At 45.2% G+C, this 20,164-nt stretch overlaps 1 protein-coding gene across 2 annotated transcripts in view; it reads left to right on the top strand.

Annotated features, from left to right (window-relative positions):
- The first annotated feature begins 6,748 nt into the window (after positions 1–6,748).
- LOC115167448 (septin-8-A-like) overlaps positions 6,749–20,164 on the top strand; it is a 28,062-nt gene continuing 14,646 nt past the window's right edge. For both annotated transcript variants that reach the window (XM_029721875.1, XM_029721880.1), the window contains exons 1-6: positions 6,749–7,098; positions 10,501–10,615; positions 10,865–11,060; positions 12,141–12,327; positions 14,074–14,235; positions 14,778–14,874. In XM_029721875.1, the coding sequence (XP_029577735.1) occupies positions 7,069–7,098; positions 10,501–10,615; positions 10,865–11,060; positions 12,141–12,327; positions 14,074–14,235; positions 14,778–14,874 (787 nt within the window). In that variant the 5' untranslated portion in view covers positions 6,749–7,068. The remainder of the gene's footprint in view (positions 7,099–10,500; positions 10,616–10,864; positions 11,061–12,140; positions 12,328–14,073; positions 14,236–14,777; positions 14,875–20,164) is intronic.

Here is a 20,164-nt window from a genome sequence, read left to right as displayed (position 1 = left end):
AACTGTTTAACTGAATGCATCATCATTCTGAGTGCTGCCCTCTCCCCAGACAGAGACACAATAGCACATTGTTTAACAAACTATCACTTATTATGCTATTGTTGTCTGTGTTCCAAACCACGTCATCACTATTGTCTGTGTTCCAAACCACGTCATCACTATTGTCTGTGTTCCAAACCACGTCATCACTATTGTCTGTGTTCCAAACCACGTCATCACTATTGTCTGTGTTCTAAATGCGTCATCACTATTGTTGTCTGTGTTCTAAATGCGTCATCACTATTGTCTGTGTTCCAAACCACGTCATCACTGTTGTCTGTGTTCCAAACCACGTCATCACCATTTTTGTCTGTGTTCCAAACCACGTCATCACTATTGTTGTCTGTGTTCTAAACGCGTCATCACTATTGTCTGTGTTCCAAACCACGTCATCACTGTTGTCTGTGTTCCAAACCACGTCATCACTATTGTTGTCTGTGTTCTAAACGCGTCATCACTATTGTCTGTGTTCCAAACCACGTCATCACTATTGTCTGTGTTTTAAACCCGTCATCACTATTGTCTGTGTTCTAAACGCGTCATCACTATTGTTGGTCTTTGGTTGAAAATAAATCAGTGTAATGTAGCATTGGATCAATTTAAAATGTAATGTTGTGCTCTCTACATGGAAACTTTTTTACACTGCAAAGATTGATTTTTTTTGTAACAAATTTTACCCAGAGGTTTTCTGAGAGGTTTTAAAGGGTTGAGGTGATCCAAGTATGCTATGATGAGCCACACCAACCTGACTCAATACAGATCATTACATGAATGAGCAGCTGTTCGTCATCTCTAAGCTGCTCGTCATCTGTTGCCAGAATAATGACAGAAGGCTGACACACAATTGTAATTATTATGTGGTAATTTTCAATGCAATTTCAAATGGCATGTTGTCTGACAAACAGACGTGTGAGACAGAGAACCCAACTCCCCAGGCAGAATGGGGAGCAGTGAAATCATAAATGGGGGGACGCGTGCAGCCAGCCAGCCAGGTAGCCTGAGTGAACATGTTCAGTTCACTGCTCCTCACATGACTAACCTCACAGACGTTAAAGCTGCAATCTGGGATTCGTGTTTCAGCCCATCGGGAGCCCTGCCACTGAGGGATATACAGGGACATATCCCAGACAGCACCTTTTAATAACACATTTAACCCCGTAGTCAGACGAATCCCAGCCATGTGGGAGCCTGTTTACGACTGGGAGGGTGAATTTTTGTCTGAACCACTAAGCCAGCAGAAAAATATCTCAAATGGCTTGACACAATCATTGCTTAAAGGGAGACTCAGCAAAATGACGACGCCACGAGCAGCACCGCAGATATTGAGAGGAGCGAGATGCAAGACTTAGCTCTCTCACAGTCACACACCGTATCTGCGCAATGTGCACGGGTTCGCTTCGCGCTGTTCACAGCGTGGTAGCCAGGGGACCAAAACAGCGGAGAAGTTGAGCCTCGCAGAAGTTGACCAAGTATGCTGTTTACTTTCTGCATCTATATGTCATATCGCTGAGTCCACCTTTAAATGAATAATGATCAGTGTAGGTGCAGTACTTCAAAGCTTCTAAAAACCAAACTGCTCATATGTGTAGAATAGCTTATGTCTAGGGCCCTGTGTTTTGGACTATCATCATGTTACATGACCTAGGATTTAACCTTTATTTTGAGCCTTTTCCACAAATGACAATTACACCAAAAATAAAACAACTATTGTCTGAGAATGGTGCTGGACCATCTGACATGGAAAAGCTTTGTTGAAAAATCTTTAAATAAAAAGGTTCAAATCCAGGTCGTGACATCCCACTGGACACAGACGTTAATTCAACGTCTGTCTTCCACGTTGGTTCAAGGTCATTTCCTTGAAATGACATGGAAACAACTTTGATTCAACCAGTGTATGCCCAGTGGAATGATTGTCCAAAACACTGGGCCCTACTTATGCCTGATCTTGTCCTCTTCTGGCCATCTCCTGTACTGCCAAAGGAATCTGGGAAGGAATGAGCTACTGAGTGTTCCCTGTACCTCCGAGCTCCCCCATCACTCCTTCATATAAACAAAGCTGATAATTTAATGCGAAGGCAACATTCTATCCAGCTACTCGTAGCATAATGGCCTCCCACTTTCCTCCCCTACAATCACATTCTCAAACTGAGAGGCTCCTTTCTTCTGAATTAATGTCACAGAAAAAAGCTAAATCAGATAGGAAAAGGGCAACCTTTTAAAGAAGGAACCGTGAGGTTTTTCTCTACAAAAGTATTTTGTAATTTTTTATTTAACTAGGCAAGTCAGTTAAGAACAAATTCTTATTTACAAAGATGGCCTAGGAACAGTGGGTTAACTGCCTTGTTCAGGAGCAGAACAACAGGTTTTTACCTTGTCAGCTCAGGGATTCGAGCTAGCAACCTTTGGGTTACTGGCCCAACGCTCAAACCACGAGACTACCTGCCGCCTCATAATGTAATGCTTTGTTCTTAGTGTTACGAGAACAGATTGGCACATCCCAATAATGTATTTTACTTTGACACATTCCTGACGAACAAGATTGATTAAAGCAGAGGAAGAAATATGTAAAAATGAACACCATGGAATCATACATGATGGCATCAACACCATGGAATCATACATGATGGCATCAACACCATGGAATCATACATGATGGCATCAACACCATGGAATCATACATGATGGCATCAACACCATGGAATCATACATGATGGCATCAACACCATGGAATCATACATGATGGCATCAACACCATGGAATCATACATGATGGCATCAACACCATGGAATCATACATGATGGCATCACTGTTAATGGAGAACACTAATGGTATTTGTTATGCAACTTTATAAAATAACTTGGGTCAGTGTATATATATAAAAAAATGTTACTTCAACATGTTACAGTCAATAACTTTCCTAAGAGCTTATATAGCCACTAAATTAAGACAGGTAAAATATCAGTGCCAGATAAGTAGATTGCGTCACCATCAGTACATGGCTTATACTAGTGCTTGTTCAGTTAGCTTAGTGAAATACTCAACATTCACATTGAGGCTTGATCAAATATTGTAATACAGTCTCAAGGGGGTTTAAATAGATTCTCTGTTCAAATGTTGAACATTCAATGATGATAGAACATGTCTGAGAAGTGTCTGCGATGGTATATCTGCGGCACATCCTTTCTGTCATCCTCTGTGTCTTCGCCAGTCTGGTTTTTGTGTCTCTTCCTGTGTCCCATCAGTCTGCTCAGTGTATTCAGTCCCCTGGGTAGCTCCCTGTCCTCCTCATCCTCTTGCTTGTCCTGACACCTGTCCTGTTGGGATACCTGTGGGTCCCCTAGCAGCTCCCTGAGCTCAGACGACACACCTTTCTCCAGGTAGTGGTACGACTTCTTCCCATCATTATCCCTTATACTCACACTGGCTCCGTAGTCTCTCACCAGCAAGGTTATGACTCCATCATGTCCGTGTATGACAGCGATGTGTAGAGGAGTATAACCTGCCTGTGTTCTGCTGTTGACGTCCACCTCCGTGCCTGTCTTCCTGGAGATGTCCAGGATGTTGCGGACCATGTCTGTATTGCCGCCCTTGGCCGCCCAGTGGAGGGCAGTGAAACCCGAGATGAAATCTTTCTTTTCGGCCAGCTGCGGGTCCTGTAACAGGAGGCTATAGATCTGACCCCAGAGACCGGCAGCAGACTTCACCAGCCACTCATGAGCTGCAGCTTCCAAAGGGACAGATTGATCAGAGTACTTATTGGCATCTTTTATGGTAACCTTATTGGCCGCCATGGTGAGATCATTGGTGGTGTCGTTGCCCTGTTTCAGGTGCTTGTTTTGGGTTCTCCTCAGCTGTGGAGAACCAGATGTTTGTGGTGCTACTCTGAGCTCTGGATGTCTGATTTTAGCCCCAGGGGAGGTGTAGGTGCCCGTACCCCACTCTGAGCTCACTCTGCCTGGGGGTTTAGGAGTCACGGCTGCCTCTGGTGGTAGAGGAGTGGGAGGTCTCTTTGCCAACATGCTTGGAATCTCAGAAGTTTTTGGTCTCACAGACACTTTGATATTTAATCCATCCTGCCTCATCAGACCTGGATCTTCTCTCTGTGATTGTGGTGGAGATTTCACTGCCACTATAGCAAACACAGGGCCAGTAGTTTTTCCAGTTTTTCTGATCCCTTGATCAGCTGAAACATTCAGTATCTTGATTGTGGGTGTTTCTTGATAAGTATTCTTGATAAGGTTACTTGACCTAACTGCACCCCCATAACCTGTTGGGTGCGCATTGGGTCTTCCTCCCAATTCATTTATATGCAGAGGCATATGTTTTACAATATCGTTTAAACAATTTCCATGTATGCTTGAAGCACAACATGAATTGTTATTTTCAATGTCAGAGTTCAGTATCCTACCAGATTTTGAAATGGCTGAATATTCACTGTGTTCTGAAGAACTGGGAGAGAACGACGTGTTTTGACTGCAAATACTCTCGTCCAAGTCCGACTTCTCAGTGGTTAAATGCGTTCCCTCTTTCACAAAGTCGTGAAACCTTTTCTTTACAACAACAAACTTGACATCATCTATCTGTTTGACGACCGCAACGCTGTTTATAATTGTCTTGAATAAATCTCTATTGTGCTTCTTTTCCGCGGGATCACTGCAATTGATCTGAGGTTTAAAATTATTCAGCAAATCCGAATTCTTCACTTTGCCCCCGTGCTCCATCAAAAAAGTCAAAACAGTTTCTTGAGTCAAAGCCATCGTTTTCAATGTTCACCTCTGCCTAGATAGAGGAGAAATGTTAAGTTGTTGTTCTGAAACTCTCCAGTCCCCGACTGTCCAGCCCGTCTTCTTCTATGAGGTTTGATGCGTCGAGGGTCCCACCACCACTACCTGCTGTTTCCGGTGTCTAGTCAAATACATTTCCTGAGAAATGATCTTCTTGGCATGAACGAGAGATTGGGTTGGGAGATTGCGGATTTGCGGTGCATCCCAAACGTGCCCGGCCGGTGCGCGCCATATGCGCGTTCACGTTTCAATATCATCCGCTTTTCCGATATAGAGGATCTATTCTATTCCATTCTATCCTAGTCTAGTCTGGTCTAGTCTAGTCTAGTTTTGCCAGATATGTGGACTCGAGTCACGTGACTTGGACACGTACTACTGGAGTTGCACATTTTGCGACTCGAATTTGCGAGAAGGAAAAAAAGCACTTGCCATTCGACTTCGATTTGAGCATTTATGACTCGTGACTTAACTTGGACTTGAACTGTATGACGCGAGAGACTTGATTTGTCATTTGGCGCACTATGTAAACCTATCTGTCCTTCATATGGGAACGCTGCAGGTTCTGTGTTTTAACCAATCAGATTCGCGGAAATCGCAGGTCGCGCAGGCCGGGCACAAAAGGTGCTCAGCTCCACTGATAACGCATCACTCACGACAAACACAATAAATGACTATTTCCAGAAATGTTACAGCAGCCTACACCTAAACTGTATGGGAAGAAAACGATTTCTCAGTCTGATCAAGTAGGCTACTGATAACAACCGCAGCCCGCGGGGTCAACGAAGCGGTCATGTTATGTAGCCTATTTATAGCCCGTTTATTTGTTTTAGGAGAAAATGTAAATGTGATCAAATTTGGTTTAGGCTATATTCAAACTTGGGCTGGCTGGCTAGGCTACCTTGACCTTTTCAATCCAAAATGTCAATCCAAAACATAAATAGACTGGAAATTACTTTTTAATTGCATTTGCTCAGCCCTGTGAGTTCTATTGTCAAATTGCAGTGGTTGTGTCTGTGTAAAGGAAAGTAGTTGTAAAATATAATTCATATTAACGAGTACAACGTTGCTGCAGTTTGACAGGATTTTCATCCTCTCTAGGGCCAGGAGTTTTTCCAGAATTTCTTTACAACCATGTGACCTGTTTAGAACGTATCTGTATACCTAGGCGGCAGGTATCCTAGTGGTCAATGGTTCGAATCCCTGAACTGACTAGGTGAAAAATCTCCCGATGTGCCCTTGAGCAAGGCACTTAACCTTAATTGCTCTGGATAAGAATCTGCTAAATTACTCAAATCAAAATCTGGTCCCACTCCCATCATTTCCCATATAAATACCTTTTTACAACTACTAATGAATCACTGTCAGACCCTATAAGGTCCTGATTTATACCTGGTTAGGCTACCAAATTAGGAAATGCTCTGGGCCCCAGAGAAAACAATTTGCCCCACCACTCTGTGACCTGTGGTGCCACCTCACCGGTCCAAAAAATCATTGCATTGGGTTTCAAAGACTATTACTTAACCCGGACGACGCTGGGCCAATTGTGCGCCGCCCTATGGGACTCCCAATCACGTCCGGTTGTGATACAGCCTGGAATCGAACCAGGGTCTGTAGTGACGCCTCTAGCACTGAGATGCACTGCCTTAAGACTTGAGACTTGCTTAGGACATGCAAAAATTGTGACTTGGTCACCTTGGTTTTCTTTAGCAGAATAGTTTTTTTCATTTTGTCAGTTCATAAAACACCTGTTATTAGCCTACATGTTGTAACGAAGTAATAATAATGCGTAATAATGCATACTTGATGAATAATAAGAATAATGCATACTTTTTTTCCAGGTCTTTGACTATTAGCCTATAATAAAATGAAATCACTTTCCAACCTCTTGATTTATAGTCTGTATTTCCAGCTCACCATCAGGACCAGCCCAGACCAACACAGCTCAGGTTGTCTGTGTTTCTCCTTCTCCGTGCGTAAATCTGTTCTCAGGGAAAACCAAGCCGCACCATCCGTCTCCTCGCTACACTACTAAATCACTGCAATAGAGGCTCCACCGTGTACAGTACCGTCTTACTACATGTGAGACTTTAACAAATTGCATTTCAGCACATAGGGGGTGTTGCCACAAAGTAGCCATATTGAATGAATTGAGACGTTCCACTGTCAACCATCGCAGTCAACCCAACCAGGTCCAGATGAAGACAGCTCCTCGTAAATTTTACTCCCCACACTCTTCTTCTTCACGATGGCCGCCACGGACATAGACATTTTCGCTGTAAGTAGCCTAGAGATTTGCTGCGTTTCACAAACATCGTGAATTAACAGCCTAGTGCATCATGCATAGCCTACGTTGCAGTGTGCCTACTGGTATATTCTGGTATAAGGTAGCTGCTGATTAGGCGGATATGGAGCATCTAAAGTGGGGTATCATCAACACCGGGAGAGCAGTGATTTCCTTCCCGTAGACTAGATAGCCTTTGGAGAACTGTAGCCTACGCTTGACGCATAATTGTCGACCATGTTCTAGGTTGTTTATAAAATGTTAATTGATGCTGGGTATGCAATTGACGCATTTTATACGTTGCACTCTGATATTGCTGATATTGACACCTCACTCTGCTGTCACTCAGAGATTAAACCAATAGCCACTCGATGCTACATTGTATCAATTCGGTCCACAGATGCGTCATTTGCCCCTGTCAGTGAAACATTGTAACAGTTTTAGAACGTGTTTATTGTAGCCACGCAGGCATTGCATGTTTGTCGAGAGAAGAGGGTTGATACATTGTAACTACATCACTACAATGAAAGGAGGGAGAGTTCAACTGTCAGTGCAACACTAGCTAATAGGCTAATTAGTTTGAGTTGTTGTGAATTGAAGCTAACCTGCGGATAACAGGATAAGTAGGTAAGTAGCAGCCACTTGTCTCTCCATGAGGGAACTGAACGAATCCTCAGTTCAACAGTATAGGAACACACACACTCTGAGGACGTGTGTATCTGTCAACATATGACATCCTTCAATGTTTGTTCGTTATGGCAGCCTACTGAATTTGAAATTGATCCCCAGGCCAGAGGGGTCATAATTTAAGGTTTGAACACAAGCCACTTGTCTTCATATCCAAGCTACTTATTTTCATATCCAAGCTACTTATCTTCATATCCAAGCAACTTATTTTCATATCCAAGCTACTTATTTTCATATCCAAGCTACTTATCTTCATATCCAAGCTACTTATCTTCATATCCAAGCTACTTATCTTCATATCCAAGCCACTTATCTTCATATCCAAGCCACTTATCTTCATATCCAAGCTACTTATCTTCATATCCAAGCTACTTATCTTCACTCATTCTGAGCACATAGTTATTGACTTAGTCCTTCAATTAATCACTGTAGTTCAGTTTGCACCACACACACACACACACAAACACACACACACACACACACACACACACACACACACACTACGGCACATGGATGTGAAGCGGATGACAGATTGTGTTTGTTAAGGGTGTGAAATAACAGCTACACAGAGGGATCTTTGTGCCCGTGTGTACGTGTGTGTATGTGTGTGTGTGTGTGTGTAGAGCACTGGGCCAGTGGCACAGATGATTGTTGTGTTGAGCTCATCCTTGTCCTCATGGCTAGCCCTCTGTGCTGTGAATAACAACATGCTGTCTTTCTGAAGACGGCCCAGCCTTCTGAGCTGTGAATAACAATACATTTTTTATTTAACCTTTATTTAACTAGGCAAGTCAGTTAAGAACAAACTCTTATTTACAATAATGGCCTACCCCGGCCAAACCCAGAACGAGGCTGGGCCAATTGTACGGCGTGTTATGGGACTCCCAATCATGGCCGGATGTGATACAGCCTGGAATCAAACCAGGGACTGTAGTGACACCTCTTGCACTGAGATACAGTGCCTTAGACAGCCGCGCCACTCGGGAGGCCAAACATGCTGTGTTTCTGAAGACGGTCCAGCTCTCTGTGTTGGGAATAACAACATGCTGTGTTTCTGAAGACGGTCCAGCTCTCTGTGTTGGTAATAACAACATGCTGTGTTTCTGAAGACGGTCCAGCTCTCTGTGTTGGGAATAACAACATGCTGTGTTTCTGAAGACGGTCTAGGTACACTCCCAAATTGCACCCTATTCCCTATGTAGTCACTACTTTTGACCATGGCCTATAGAGCTCTCGTCATAACTAGTGCACTACATAGGGAATAGGGTGCCATTTGGGACTCAGCCTCTGAAGACAGCGCAGGTTCAGTATCTGGCTATGGGAAAATGGATTGCATGGACTGCATGCTAATATTCTGGGTTAAATATAACCTAGCATTATACAGACCTTCTTCCTGGGTTAAATATAACCTAGAATTATACAGACCTTCATCCTGGGTTAAATATAACCTAGAATTAGTCAGGCCTTCTTCCTGGGTTAAATATAACCTAGCATTATACAGACCTTCATCCTGGGTTAAATATAACCTAGAATTATACAGACCTTCATCCTGGGTTAAATATAACCTAGAATTATACAGACCTTCTTCCTGGGTTAAATATAACCTAGCATTATACAGACCTTCATCCTGGGTTAAATATAACCTAGAATTAGAGTCAGGCCTTCTTCCTGAATCCTGAAATTGCCAAGAAACTGAAGATCTCGTACAACGCTGTGTACTACTCCCTTCATAGAACAGCTTCATTAAATAGTACCCGCAAAACACCAGTCTCAATGTCAACAGTGAAGAGACGACTCCGGGATGCTGGTCTTCTAGACAGAGTTGCAAAGAAAAAGCCATATCTCAGACTGGCCAATACAAATAAAAGATTAAGATGGGCAAAAGAACACAGACACTGGACAGAGGAACTCTGCCTAGAAGGTCAGCATCCCGGAGTCGCCTCTTCACTGTTGACGTTGAGACTGGTGTTTTGGGGGTACTATTTAATGAAGCTGCCAGTTGAGGACTTGTGGCATCTGTTTCTAAAACTAGACACTCTGATGTACGTGTCCTCTTGCTCAGTTGTGCACCGGGGCCTCCCACTCCTCTTTCTATTCTGGTTAGAGCCAGTTTGCGCTGTTCTGTGAAGGGAGTAGAACACAGCGTTGTACGATATCTTCAGTTTCTTGGCAATTTCTCGCATGGAATAGACTTCATTTCTCAGAACAAGAATAGACCGACAAGTTTCATAAGAAAGTTCTTTGTTTCTGGCCATTTTGAGCCTGTAATCGAACCAATAAATGCTGATGCTCCTGATACTCAACTAGTCTAAAGGCCAGTTTTATTGCTTCTTTAATCAGGACGACAGTTTTCAGCTGTGCTAGCATAATTGAAAAAGGGTTTTCTAATGATCAATTAGCCTTTTAAAATTATAAACTTGGATTAGCTAACACAACGTGCCATTGGAACACAAGAGTGATGGTTGCTGATAATGGGCCTCTGTACGCCTATGTAGATTTTCCATTAAAAAAATCAGCCGTTTCCAGCTATAATAGTCATTTACAACATTAACAATGTCTACACTGTATTTCTGATCAATTTGATGTTATTTTAATGGACAAAAAAAATGTATTTGAAAAACAAGGACATTTCTAAGTGACCCCAAACGTTTGAACGGTAGTGTATATTTTTTGTTTACACATTTATAACATGTGATTGTCTCTCCACAGAATGAAGGGGAGCGTTGCCTGGAGCTGGGCGGCCATGTTGGGTTTGACAGTCTTCCAGACCAGTTGGTCAGTAAATCAGTCACACAGGGATTCTGCTTCAACATCCTGTGTGTTGGTACGTAACGTCTGAGACCATTCCAGCCTGCAACATCTTAACGCATCTCAGTTCTCACTACAGATACAACTCCAGCCTTAGTGCCAGTCTATTTCTACTGTAGCTAAAGGCAAGCATGTTTTCTGAAAGCAGGAACATTCTGGTACTCAGGCTAAAACATCTTCAGTCACAGCATTTTTATTTTCTCACTCACATCTTTTTAAAATGTTCATCGTATTTTCTACTTTTCTCTCTTTTTCTTCATCTCAGGTGAGACAGGGATAGGGAAGTCAACGTTGATGAACACACTGTTCAACACACTGTTTGAGGCTGAGGAGGCCAGCCACTACCAGAACGGTGTGTACCTGCGGCCCAGGACCTACGACCTGAAGGAGAGCAACGTTCAGCTGAAACTGACCGTAGTCGACACCGTGGGGTTCGGAGACCAGATCAACAAGGAGGAGAGGTGATAGTACACGAACAGCTGGATAGGAGGTGGTTTGGTGAACCACACTCACGTGATGAGTAACCTTGCCTGACATCTGGTTGAGATGTTTAGTTCATGGATTTGTGTAGGTACTGTAGGGAGAGGAATAGCATCAGGACTGTTCAGTTAAGGGTTCAGGTTAGGGTTCAGGTTGGGGTTCAGGTTGGGGTTCAGGTTGGGGTTCAGGTTAGGGTTCAGGTTGGGGTTCAAGTTAGTGTTGGGGTTCAGGTTAGGGTTCAGGTTGGGGTTCAGGTTAGGGTTCAGGTTGGGGTTCAGGTTAGGGTTCAGGTTGGGGTTCAGGTTGGGGTTCAGGTTAGGGTTCAGGTTGGGGTTCAGGTTGGGGTTCAGGTTGGGGTTCAGGTTAGGGTTCAGGTTAGGGTTCAGGTTAGGGTTCAGGTTGGGGTTCAGGTTGGGGTTCAGGTTAGGGTTCAGGTTAGGGTTAGTCATTAAAATAGCACTTCTTCTTGGATGGTTTCTAGATACTGAACCTACTTTCATTCAGTGGTTAAAGGTTATTAAGACAGGCTGTAGCTATAAGAAGACCAACGGTGGACATTCAGCATTCCTCCTCAGGCCCTCTCAACTATTGGCCCTCCAGCCAACACACATACAGTGGAAAGGATTGGCATAGCTCAAAGCTTTGGGTCTTTGTGCAGCCATGAATGGGAAGGAAGAGTAGGGAGAGGATGATTAGACGAGCTAATGCAATCTGAAAAGGAACTTGAATAGTCTAACAACAGGGGACTGGGAAAGTGAATTTTTGGAGCGGTATTGTCGTGGGGGTTTGTAACCCAGATACTCTACTATTTGTTTCTTGAATAGCAGGGAAAACTTTCTACGATATTTATTTTCTGGTGAAAATTTGAGGTTGAGAATAAATACTGTATATGTTTTCAGACCCTGTATTGTTTTATCACTTTTCTCAGGGATGTGATTGTTCCCGGTTTAATCAGGAATTCCTGCTTTTCTAACATTCTCCATTCACTTGTAATTGAAACTGACCTATCCCCAAAGCCCAAATCCTGATCACATCCATGTTGGTCTTTCTGTGCGCTGCAGCTTCAAGCCCATAGTGGACTACATCGACACCCAGTTTGAGACCTACCTGCAGGAGGAGATGAAGATCAAACGTTCCCTGTTCGACTACCACGACACCAGGATCCATATCTGTCTCTACTTCATCGCCCCTACTGGACACTCTCTCAAATCCCTGGATCTGGTCACCATGAAGAAACTGGACAGCAAGGTAACGTTTGGAATACACTATATAAAAGTTTGTGGACACCCCTTCAAATTAGTCTATTCGGCTATTTCAGCCACACCCGTTGCTAACAGTTGTATAAAATCGAGCACACAGCCATGCAATCTCCATAGACGAACGTTGGCAGTAGAATGGTCTTACTGAAGAGCTCAGTGACTTTCAACGTGGCATCGTCATAGGATGTGACCTTTCCGAAAAGTCAGTTCTACAAATTTCTGGCCTGCTCGGGCTCCTGAGTGGCGCAGCGTTCTAAGGCATTGCATCTCAGTGCTAGAGGCGTCACTACAGACCCTGGTTTGATTCCAGGCTGTATCACAACTGGCCGTGATTGGGAGTCCCATAGGGCGGTGCACAATTGGCCCAGCGTCATCCGGGTTAGGGTTTGGCTGGGGTAGGCCGTCATTGTAAATAAGAATTTGTTCTTAACTGACTTGCCTAGTTAAATAAAGGTTAAATACAAATAGATCTGCCCTGGTCAACTGTAAGTGTTGTTATTGTGAAGTGGAAACGTCTAGGAGCAACAACGGCTCCACTGCGAAGTGGTAGGCCACACAAGCTCACAGAACGGGACCACCGAGTGCTGAAGCGTGTAAAAATCGTCTGTCCACTACCGAGTTCCAAACTGCCTTTGGAAGCAACGTCAGCACAATAACTGTTCGTTGGGAGCTTCATGAAATGGGTTTCCATGGCCGAGCAGCTGCACACAAGCCTAAGATCACCATGCGCAATGCCAAGCGTTGGCTGGAGTGGTATAAAGCTCACCGCCATTGGACTCTGGAGCAGTGGAAACGCGTTCTCTGGAGTGATGAATCATGCTTCACCATCTGGCAGTTCGACAGACGAATCTGGGTTTGGCGGATGCCAGAAGAATACTACCTGCCCGAATGCGTAGTGTCAACTGTAAAATTTGGTGGAGGAGGAATAATGGTCTGGGGCTGTTTTTCATGGTTCGGGCTCCTTAGTTCCAGTGAAGGGAAATCTTAACGCTACAGCATACAATGACATTCTAGATGATTCTGTGCTTCCAACTTTGTGGCAACAGTTTGGGGAAGGCCCTTTCCTGTTTCTGCATGACAATGCCCCCTTGCACAAAGTGAGGTCCATACAGAAGTGGTTTGTCGAGATCGGTGTGGAAGAACTTGACTGGCCTGCACAGAGCCCTGACCTCAACCCCATCGAACACCTTTGGGATGAATTGGAACGCCGACTCCGAGCCAGGCCTAATCGCCCAACATCAGTGCCTTACCTCACTAATGCTCTTGTGGCTGAATGGAAGCAAGTCCCCGCAGCAATGTTCCAACATCTAATGGAAAGCCTTCCCAGAAGAGTGGAGGTTGTTATAGCAGCAGAGTGGAGGACCAACTCCATATTAATGCCCATGATTTTGGAATGAGATGTTTGACGAGCAAGTGTCCACATACTTTTGGTCATGTGGTGTACAAATATTCTTGTATTAGGAGCTGCTCTTACACTTTTGCAGGAAAACATTTTTGGACATTGACGTGTTAGCATCTGAAGCGTTGGACATCATAGAGGTGAACAGGTGCTGTAGGCCTGAAGGATACTGACAGGTGTTCAGGCACAACCAGTTCATGTTTTATCTCAAAGTAGAGCTGCACTGCATTTTGATGCTTGTATTTGTGTCAATCCAGAGTTAATATAAAAAAACATAGTACACCTGATGTTTGAAACGCTATTGGAATGCAAAAGCTGCTCCTCCCTGTGCTCCAGGTAAACATCATCCCCATCATTGCCAAGGCAGACACCATATCTAAGAGCGAACTGCACAAGTTCAAGATCAAGATCATGTCAGAGCTGGTGAGCAACGGTGTTCAGATCCACCAGTTCCCTACTGAGGACGAGGCTGTCACCGAGATCAACTCCTCTATGAATGTGAGTCTGACACGCACACACACACACACACACACACACACACACACACACACACACACACACACACACACACACACACACACACACACACACACACACAATTATACACACACACACACACACAATTATACACACAAACATGGACACACACACACACACACAATTATACACACACACACACACAATTATACACACAAACATGGACACACTCACACACACCCTTGTCACATCACAGTGCAGTTGTGTATGCCAGGCACCTGTACACTGTAATCAGATTGCTTGCCTTCTGATTTACTGCGTCAGCCGAGGAGCCGATGATTGATTGATTGATTGATTGATTGAAAGAGACAACAGTGTCTTCCTCTTCTTCAATGCCTTAAAGAAACACCAGCTTATTTGTGACACATTGCTGTGGTCTTGTGTTTTTCAACAACAAGTCATTGTTATATTATAACAGGGGTCATACATGCTAATAACAGTCTTATCATGCGTTATAAAGAGTTACTAAATGTTCCCATATTAAATGAAATCCTTTGTTCCAGGCCCATCTGCCCTTTGCTGTGGTGGGGAGTGTTGAGGAGGTTGAAGTGGGGAATAAGATGGTGAAAGCCAGACTGTACCCCTGGGGAACTGTACAGGGTAGGTATCTCTATTGATCCTGTACCCCTGGGGAACTGTACAGGGTAGGTATATCTCTATTGATCCAGTACCCCTGGGGAACTGTACAGGGTAGGTATCTCTATTGATCCTGTACCCCTGGGGAACTGTACAGGGTAGGTATCTCTATTGATCCAGTACCCCTGGGGAACTGTACAGGGTAGGTATCTCTCTATTGATCCTGTACCCCTGGGGAACTGTACAGGGTAGGTATCTCTATTGATCCTGTACCCCTGGGGAACTGTACAGGGTAGGTATCTCTCTATTGATCCTGTACCCCTGGGGAACTGTACAGGGTAGGTATCTCTCTATTGATCCTGTACCCCTGGGGAACTGTACAGGGTAGGTATCTCTCTATTGATCCAGTACCCCTGGGGAACTGTACAGGGTAGGTATCTCTCTATTGATCCAGTACCCCTGGGGAACTGTACAGGGTAGGTATCTCTCTATTGATCCTGTACCCCAGGGGAACTGTACAGGGTAGGTATCTCTATTGATCCTGTACCCCTGGGGAACTGTACAGGGTAGGTATATCTCTATTGATCCAGTACCCCTGGGGAACTGTACAGGGTAGGTATCTCTATTGATCCTGTACCCCTGGGGAACTGTACAGGGTAGGTATCTCTATTGATCCAGTACCCCTGGGGAACTGTACAGGGTAGGTATCTCTCTATTGATCCTGTACCCCTGGGGAACTGTACAGGGTAGGTATCTCTATTGATCCTGTACCCCTGGGGAACTGTACAGGGTAGGTATCTCTCTATTGATCCTGTACCCCTGGGGAACTGTACAGGGTAGGTATCTCTCTATTGATCCTGTACCCCTGGGGAACTGTACAGGGTAGGTATCTCTCTATTGATCCAGTACCCCTGGGGAACTGTACAGGGTAGGTATCTCTCTATTGATCCAGTACCCCTGGGGAACTGTACAGGGTAGGTATCTTTATTGATCCTGTACCCCTGGGGAACTGTACAGGGTAGGTATCTCTCTATTGATCCTGTACCCCTGGGGAACTGTACAGGGTAGGTATCTCTATTGATCCAGTACCCCTGGGGAACTGTACAGGGTAGGTATCTCTCTATTGATCCTGTACCCCTGGGGAACTGTACAGGGTAGGTATCTCTATTGATCCAGTACCCCTGGGGGAACTGTACAGGGTAGGTATCTCTCTATTGATCCTGTACCCCTGGGGAACTGTACAGGGTAGGTATCTCTCTATTGATCCAGTACCCCTGGGGAACTGTACAGGGTAGGTATATCTCTATTGATCCAGTACCCCTGGGGAACTGTACAGGGTAGGTATATCTCTATTGATCCAGTACCCCTGGGGAACTGTACAGGGTAGGTATCTCTCTATTGATCCAGTACCCCTGGGGAACTGTACAGGGTAGGTATCTCTATTGATCCAGTACCCCTGGGGAACTGTACAGGGTAGGTATCTCTATTGATCCTGTACCCCTGGGGAACTGTACAGGGTAGGTATCTATCTATTGATCCAGTACCCCTGGGGAACTGTACAGGGTAGGTATCTCTATTGATCCTGTACCCCTGGGGAACTGTACAGGGTAGGTATCTCTATTGATCCTGTACCCCTGGGGAACTGTACAGGGTAGGTATCTCTATTGATCCAGTACCCCTGGGGAACTGTACAGGGTAGGTATCTATCTATTGATCCAGTACCCCTGGGGAACTGTACAGGGTAGGTATCTCTCTATTGATCCAGTACCCCTGGGGAACTGTACAGGGTAGGTATCTCTATTGATCCAGTACCCCTAGGGAACTGTACAGGGTAGGTATCTCTATTGATCCTGTACCCCTGGGGAACTGTACAGGGTAGGTATCTCTCTATTGATCCTGTACCCCTGGGGAACTGTACAGGGTAGGTATCTCTCTATTGATCCTGTACCCCTGGGGAACTGTACAGGGTAGGTATCTCTCTATTGATCCAGTACCCCTGGGGAACTGTACAGGGTAGGTATCTCTATTGATCCTGTATCCCTGGGGAACTGTACAGGGTAGGTATCTCTATTGATCCAGTACCCCTGGGGAACTGTACAGGGTAGGTATCTCTCTATTGATCCTGTACCCCTGGGGAACTGTACAGGGTAGGTATCTCTCTATTGATCTTGTACCCCTGGGGAACTGTACAGGGTAGGTATCTCTATTGATCCTGTACCCCTGGGGAACTGTACAGGGTAGGTATCTCTATTGATCCTGTACCCCTGGGGAACTGTACAGGGTAGGTATCTCTATTGATCCAGTACCCCTGGGGAACTGTACAGGGTAGGTATCTCTATTGATCCAGTACCCCTGGGGAACTGTACAGGGTAGGTATCTCTATTGATCCAGTACCCCTGGGGAACTGTACAGGGTAGGTATCTCTATTGATCCTGTACCCCTGGGGAACTGTACAGGGTAGGTATCTCTATTGATCCTGTACCCCTGGGGAACTTTACAGGGTAGGTATCTCTATTGATCCTGTACCCCAGGGGAACTGTACAGGGTAGGTATCTCTATTGATCCAGTACCCCTGGGGAACTGTACAGGGTAGGTATCTCTATTGATCCAGTACCCCTGGGGAACTGTACAGGGTAGGTATCTCTATTGATCCAGTACCCCTGGGGAACTGTACAGGGTAGGTATCTCTATTGATCCTGTACCCCTGGGGAACTGTACAGGGTAGGTATCTCTATTGATCCAGTACCCCTGGGGAACTGTACAGGGTAGGTATCTCTATTGATCCTGTACCCCAGGGGAACTGTACAGGGTAGGTATCTCTATTGATCCTGTACCCCAGTGGAACTGTACAGGGTAGGTATCTCTCTATTGATCCTGTACCCCTGGGGAACTGTACAGGGTAGGTATCTCTATTGATCCAGTACCCCTGGGGAACTGTACAGGGTAGGTATCTCTATTGATCCTGTACCCCTGGGGAACTGTACAGGGTAGGTATCTCTATTGATCCAGTACCCCTGGGGAACTGTACAGGGTAGGTATCTCTCTATTGATCCTGTACCCCTGGGGAATTTACAGGGTAGGTATCTCTATTGATCCAGTACCCCTGGGGAACTGTACAGGGTAGGTATCTCTATTGATCCAGTACCCCTGGGGAACTGTACAGGGTAGGTATCTCTCTATTGATCCTGTACCCCTGGGGAACTGTACAGGGTAGGTATCTCTATTGATCCAGTACCCCTGGGGAACTGTACAGGGTAGGTATCTCTATTGATCCAGTACCCCTGGGGAACTGTACAGGGTAGGTATCTCTATTGATCCTGTACCCCTGGGGAACTGTACAGGGTAGGTATCTCTCTATTGATCCTGTACCCCTGGGGAACTGTACAGGGTAGGTATCTCTATTGATCCAGTACCCCTGGGGAACTGTACAGGGTAGGTATCTCTCTATTGATCCTGTACCCCTGGGGAACTGTACAGGGTAGGTATCTCTATTGATCCTGTACCCCTGGGGAACTGTACAGGGTAGGTATCTCTCTATTGATCCTGTACCCCTGGGGAACTGTACAGGGTAGGTATCTCTCTATTGATCCTGTACCCCTGGGGAACTGTACAGGGTAGGTATCTCTATTGATCCAGTACCCCTGGGGAACTGTACAGGGTAGGTATCTCTCTATTGATCCAGTACCCCTGGGGAACTGTACAGGGTAGGTATCTCTCTATTGATCCTGTACCCCTGGGGAACTGTACAGGGTAGGTATATCTCTATTGATCCAGTACCCCTGGGGAACTGTACAGGGTAGGTATATCTCTATTGATCCTGTACCCCTGGGGAACTGTACAGGGTAGGTATCTCTCTATTGATCCAGTACCCCTGGGGAACTGTACAGGGTAGGTATATCTCTATTGATCCAGTACCCCTGGGGAACTGTACAGGGTATGTATATCTCTATTGATCCAGTACCCCTGGGGAACTGTACAGGGTAGGTATCTCTATTGATCCTGTACCCCTGGGGAACTGTACAGGGTAGGTATCTCTCTATTGATCCAGTACCCCTGGGGAACTGTACAGGGTAGGTATCTCTATTGATCCTGTACCCCTGGGGAACTATACAGGGTAGGTATCTCTATTGATCCTGTACCCCAGGGGAACTGTACAGGGTAGGTATCTCTATTGATCCAATACCCCTGGGGAACTGTACAGGGTAGGTATCTCTATTGATCCAGTACCCCTGGGGAACTGTACAGGGTAGGTATCTCTATTGATCCTGTACCCCTGGGGAACTCTACAGGGTAGGTATCACTATTGATCCTGTACCCCAGGGGAACTGTACAATGTAGGTATCTCTATTGATCCAGTACCCCTGGGGAACTGTACAGGGTAGGTATCTCTATTGATCCAGTACACCCGGGGAACTGTACAGGGTAGTTATCTCTCTATTGATCCTGTACCCCAGGGGAACTGTACAGGGTAGGTATCTCTCTATTGATCCTGTACCCCTGGGGAACTGTACAGGGTAGGTATCTCTCTATTGATCCAGTACCCCTGGGGAACTGTACAGGGTAGGTATCTCTCTATTGATCCAGTACCCCTGGGGAACTGTACAGGGTAGGTATCTCTATTGATCCAGTACCCCTGGGGAACTGTACAGGGTAGGTTTCTCTATTGATCCTGTATCCCTGGGGAACTGTACAGGGTAGGTATCTCTCTATTGATCCAGTACCCCTGGGGAACTGTACAGGGTAGGTATCTCTATTGATCCAGTACCCCTGGGGAACTGTACAGGGTAGGTATCTCTATTGATCCTGTACCCCTGGGGAACTGTACAGGGTAGGTATCTCTATTGATCCAGTACCCCTGGGGAACTGTACAGGGTAGGTATCTATCTATTGATCCAGTACCCCTGGGGAACTGTACAGGGTAGGTATCTCTATTGATCCTGTACCCCTGAGGAACTATACAGGGTAGGTATCTCTATTGATCCAGTACCCCTGGGGAACTGTACAGGGTAGGTATCTCTATTGATCCTGTACCCCTGGAGAACTGTACAGGGTAGGTATTTCTCTATTGATCCAGTACCCCTGGGGAACTGTACATGGTAGGTATCTCTCTATTGATTCTGTACATTGATTATACATTTATTTAACCATAAAAATAATTTGGAAAGTGGACAACACAGTAGCAGATCAAATAAGAACACACAGTAATCATTAAAAGTCCCTTTTTCTATACTACTGATGCAAGCAGAGCAAGACCTCAGAATCAATAGGCCTGGGCTAGAAAAGATACATATCATCAATGCAATCGATATTACGC

This window comes from Salmo trutta, chromosome 3, assembly GCF_901001165.1.
Source record: "Salmo trutta chromosome 3, fSalTru1.1, whole genome shotgun sequence".
Lineage (NCBI taxonomy): Eukaryota > Metazoa > Chordata > Actinopteri > Salmoniformes > Salmonidae > Salmo > Salmo trutta.
The sequence above is the reverse complement of the archived record's forward strand: the minus strand, read 5'-3'. Positions and strand labels throughout refer to the sequence as shown.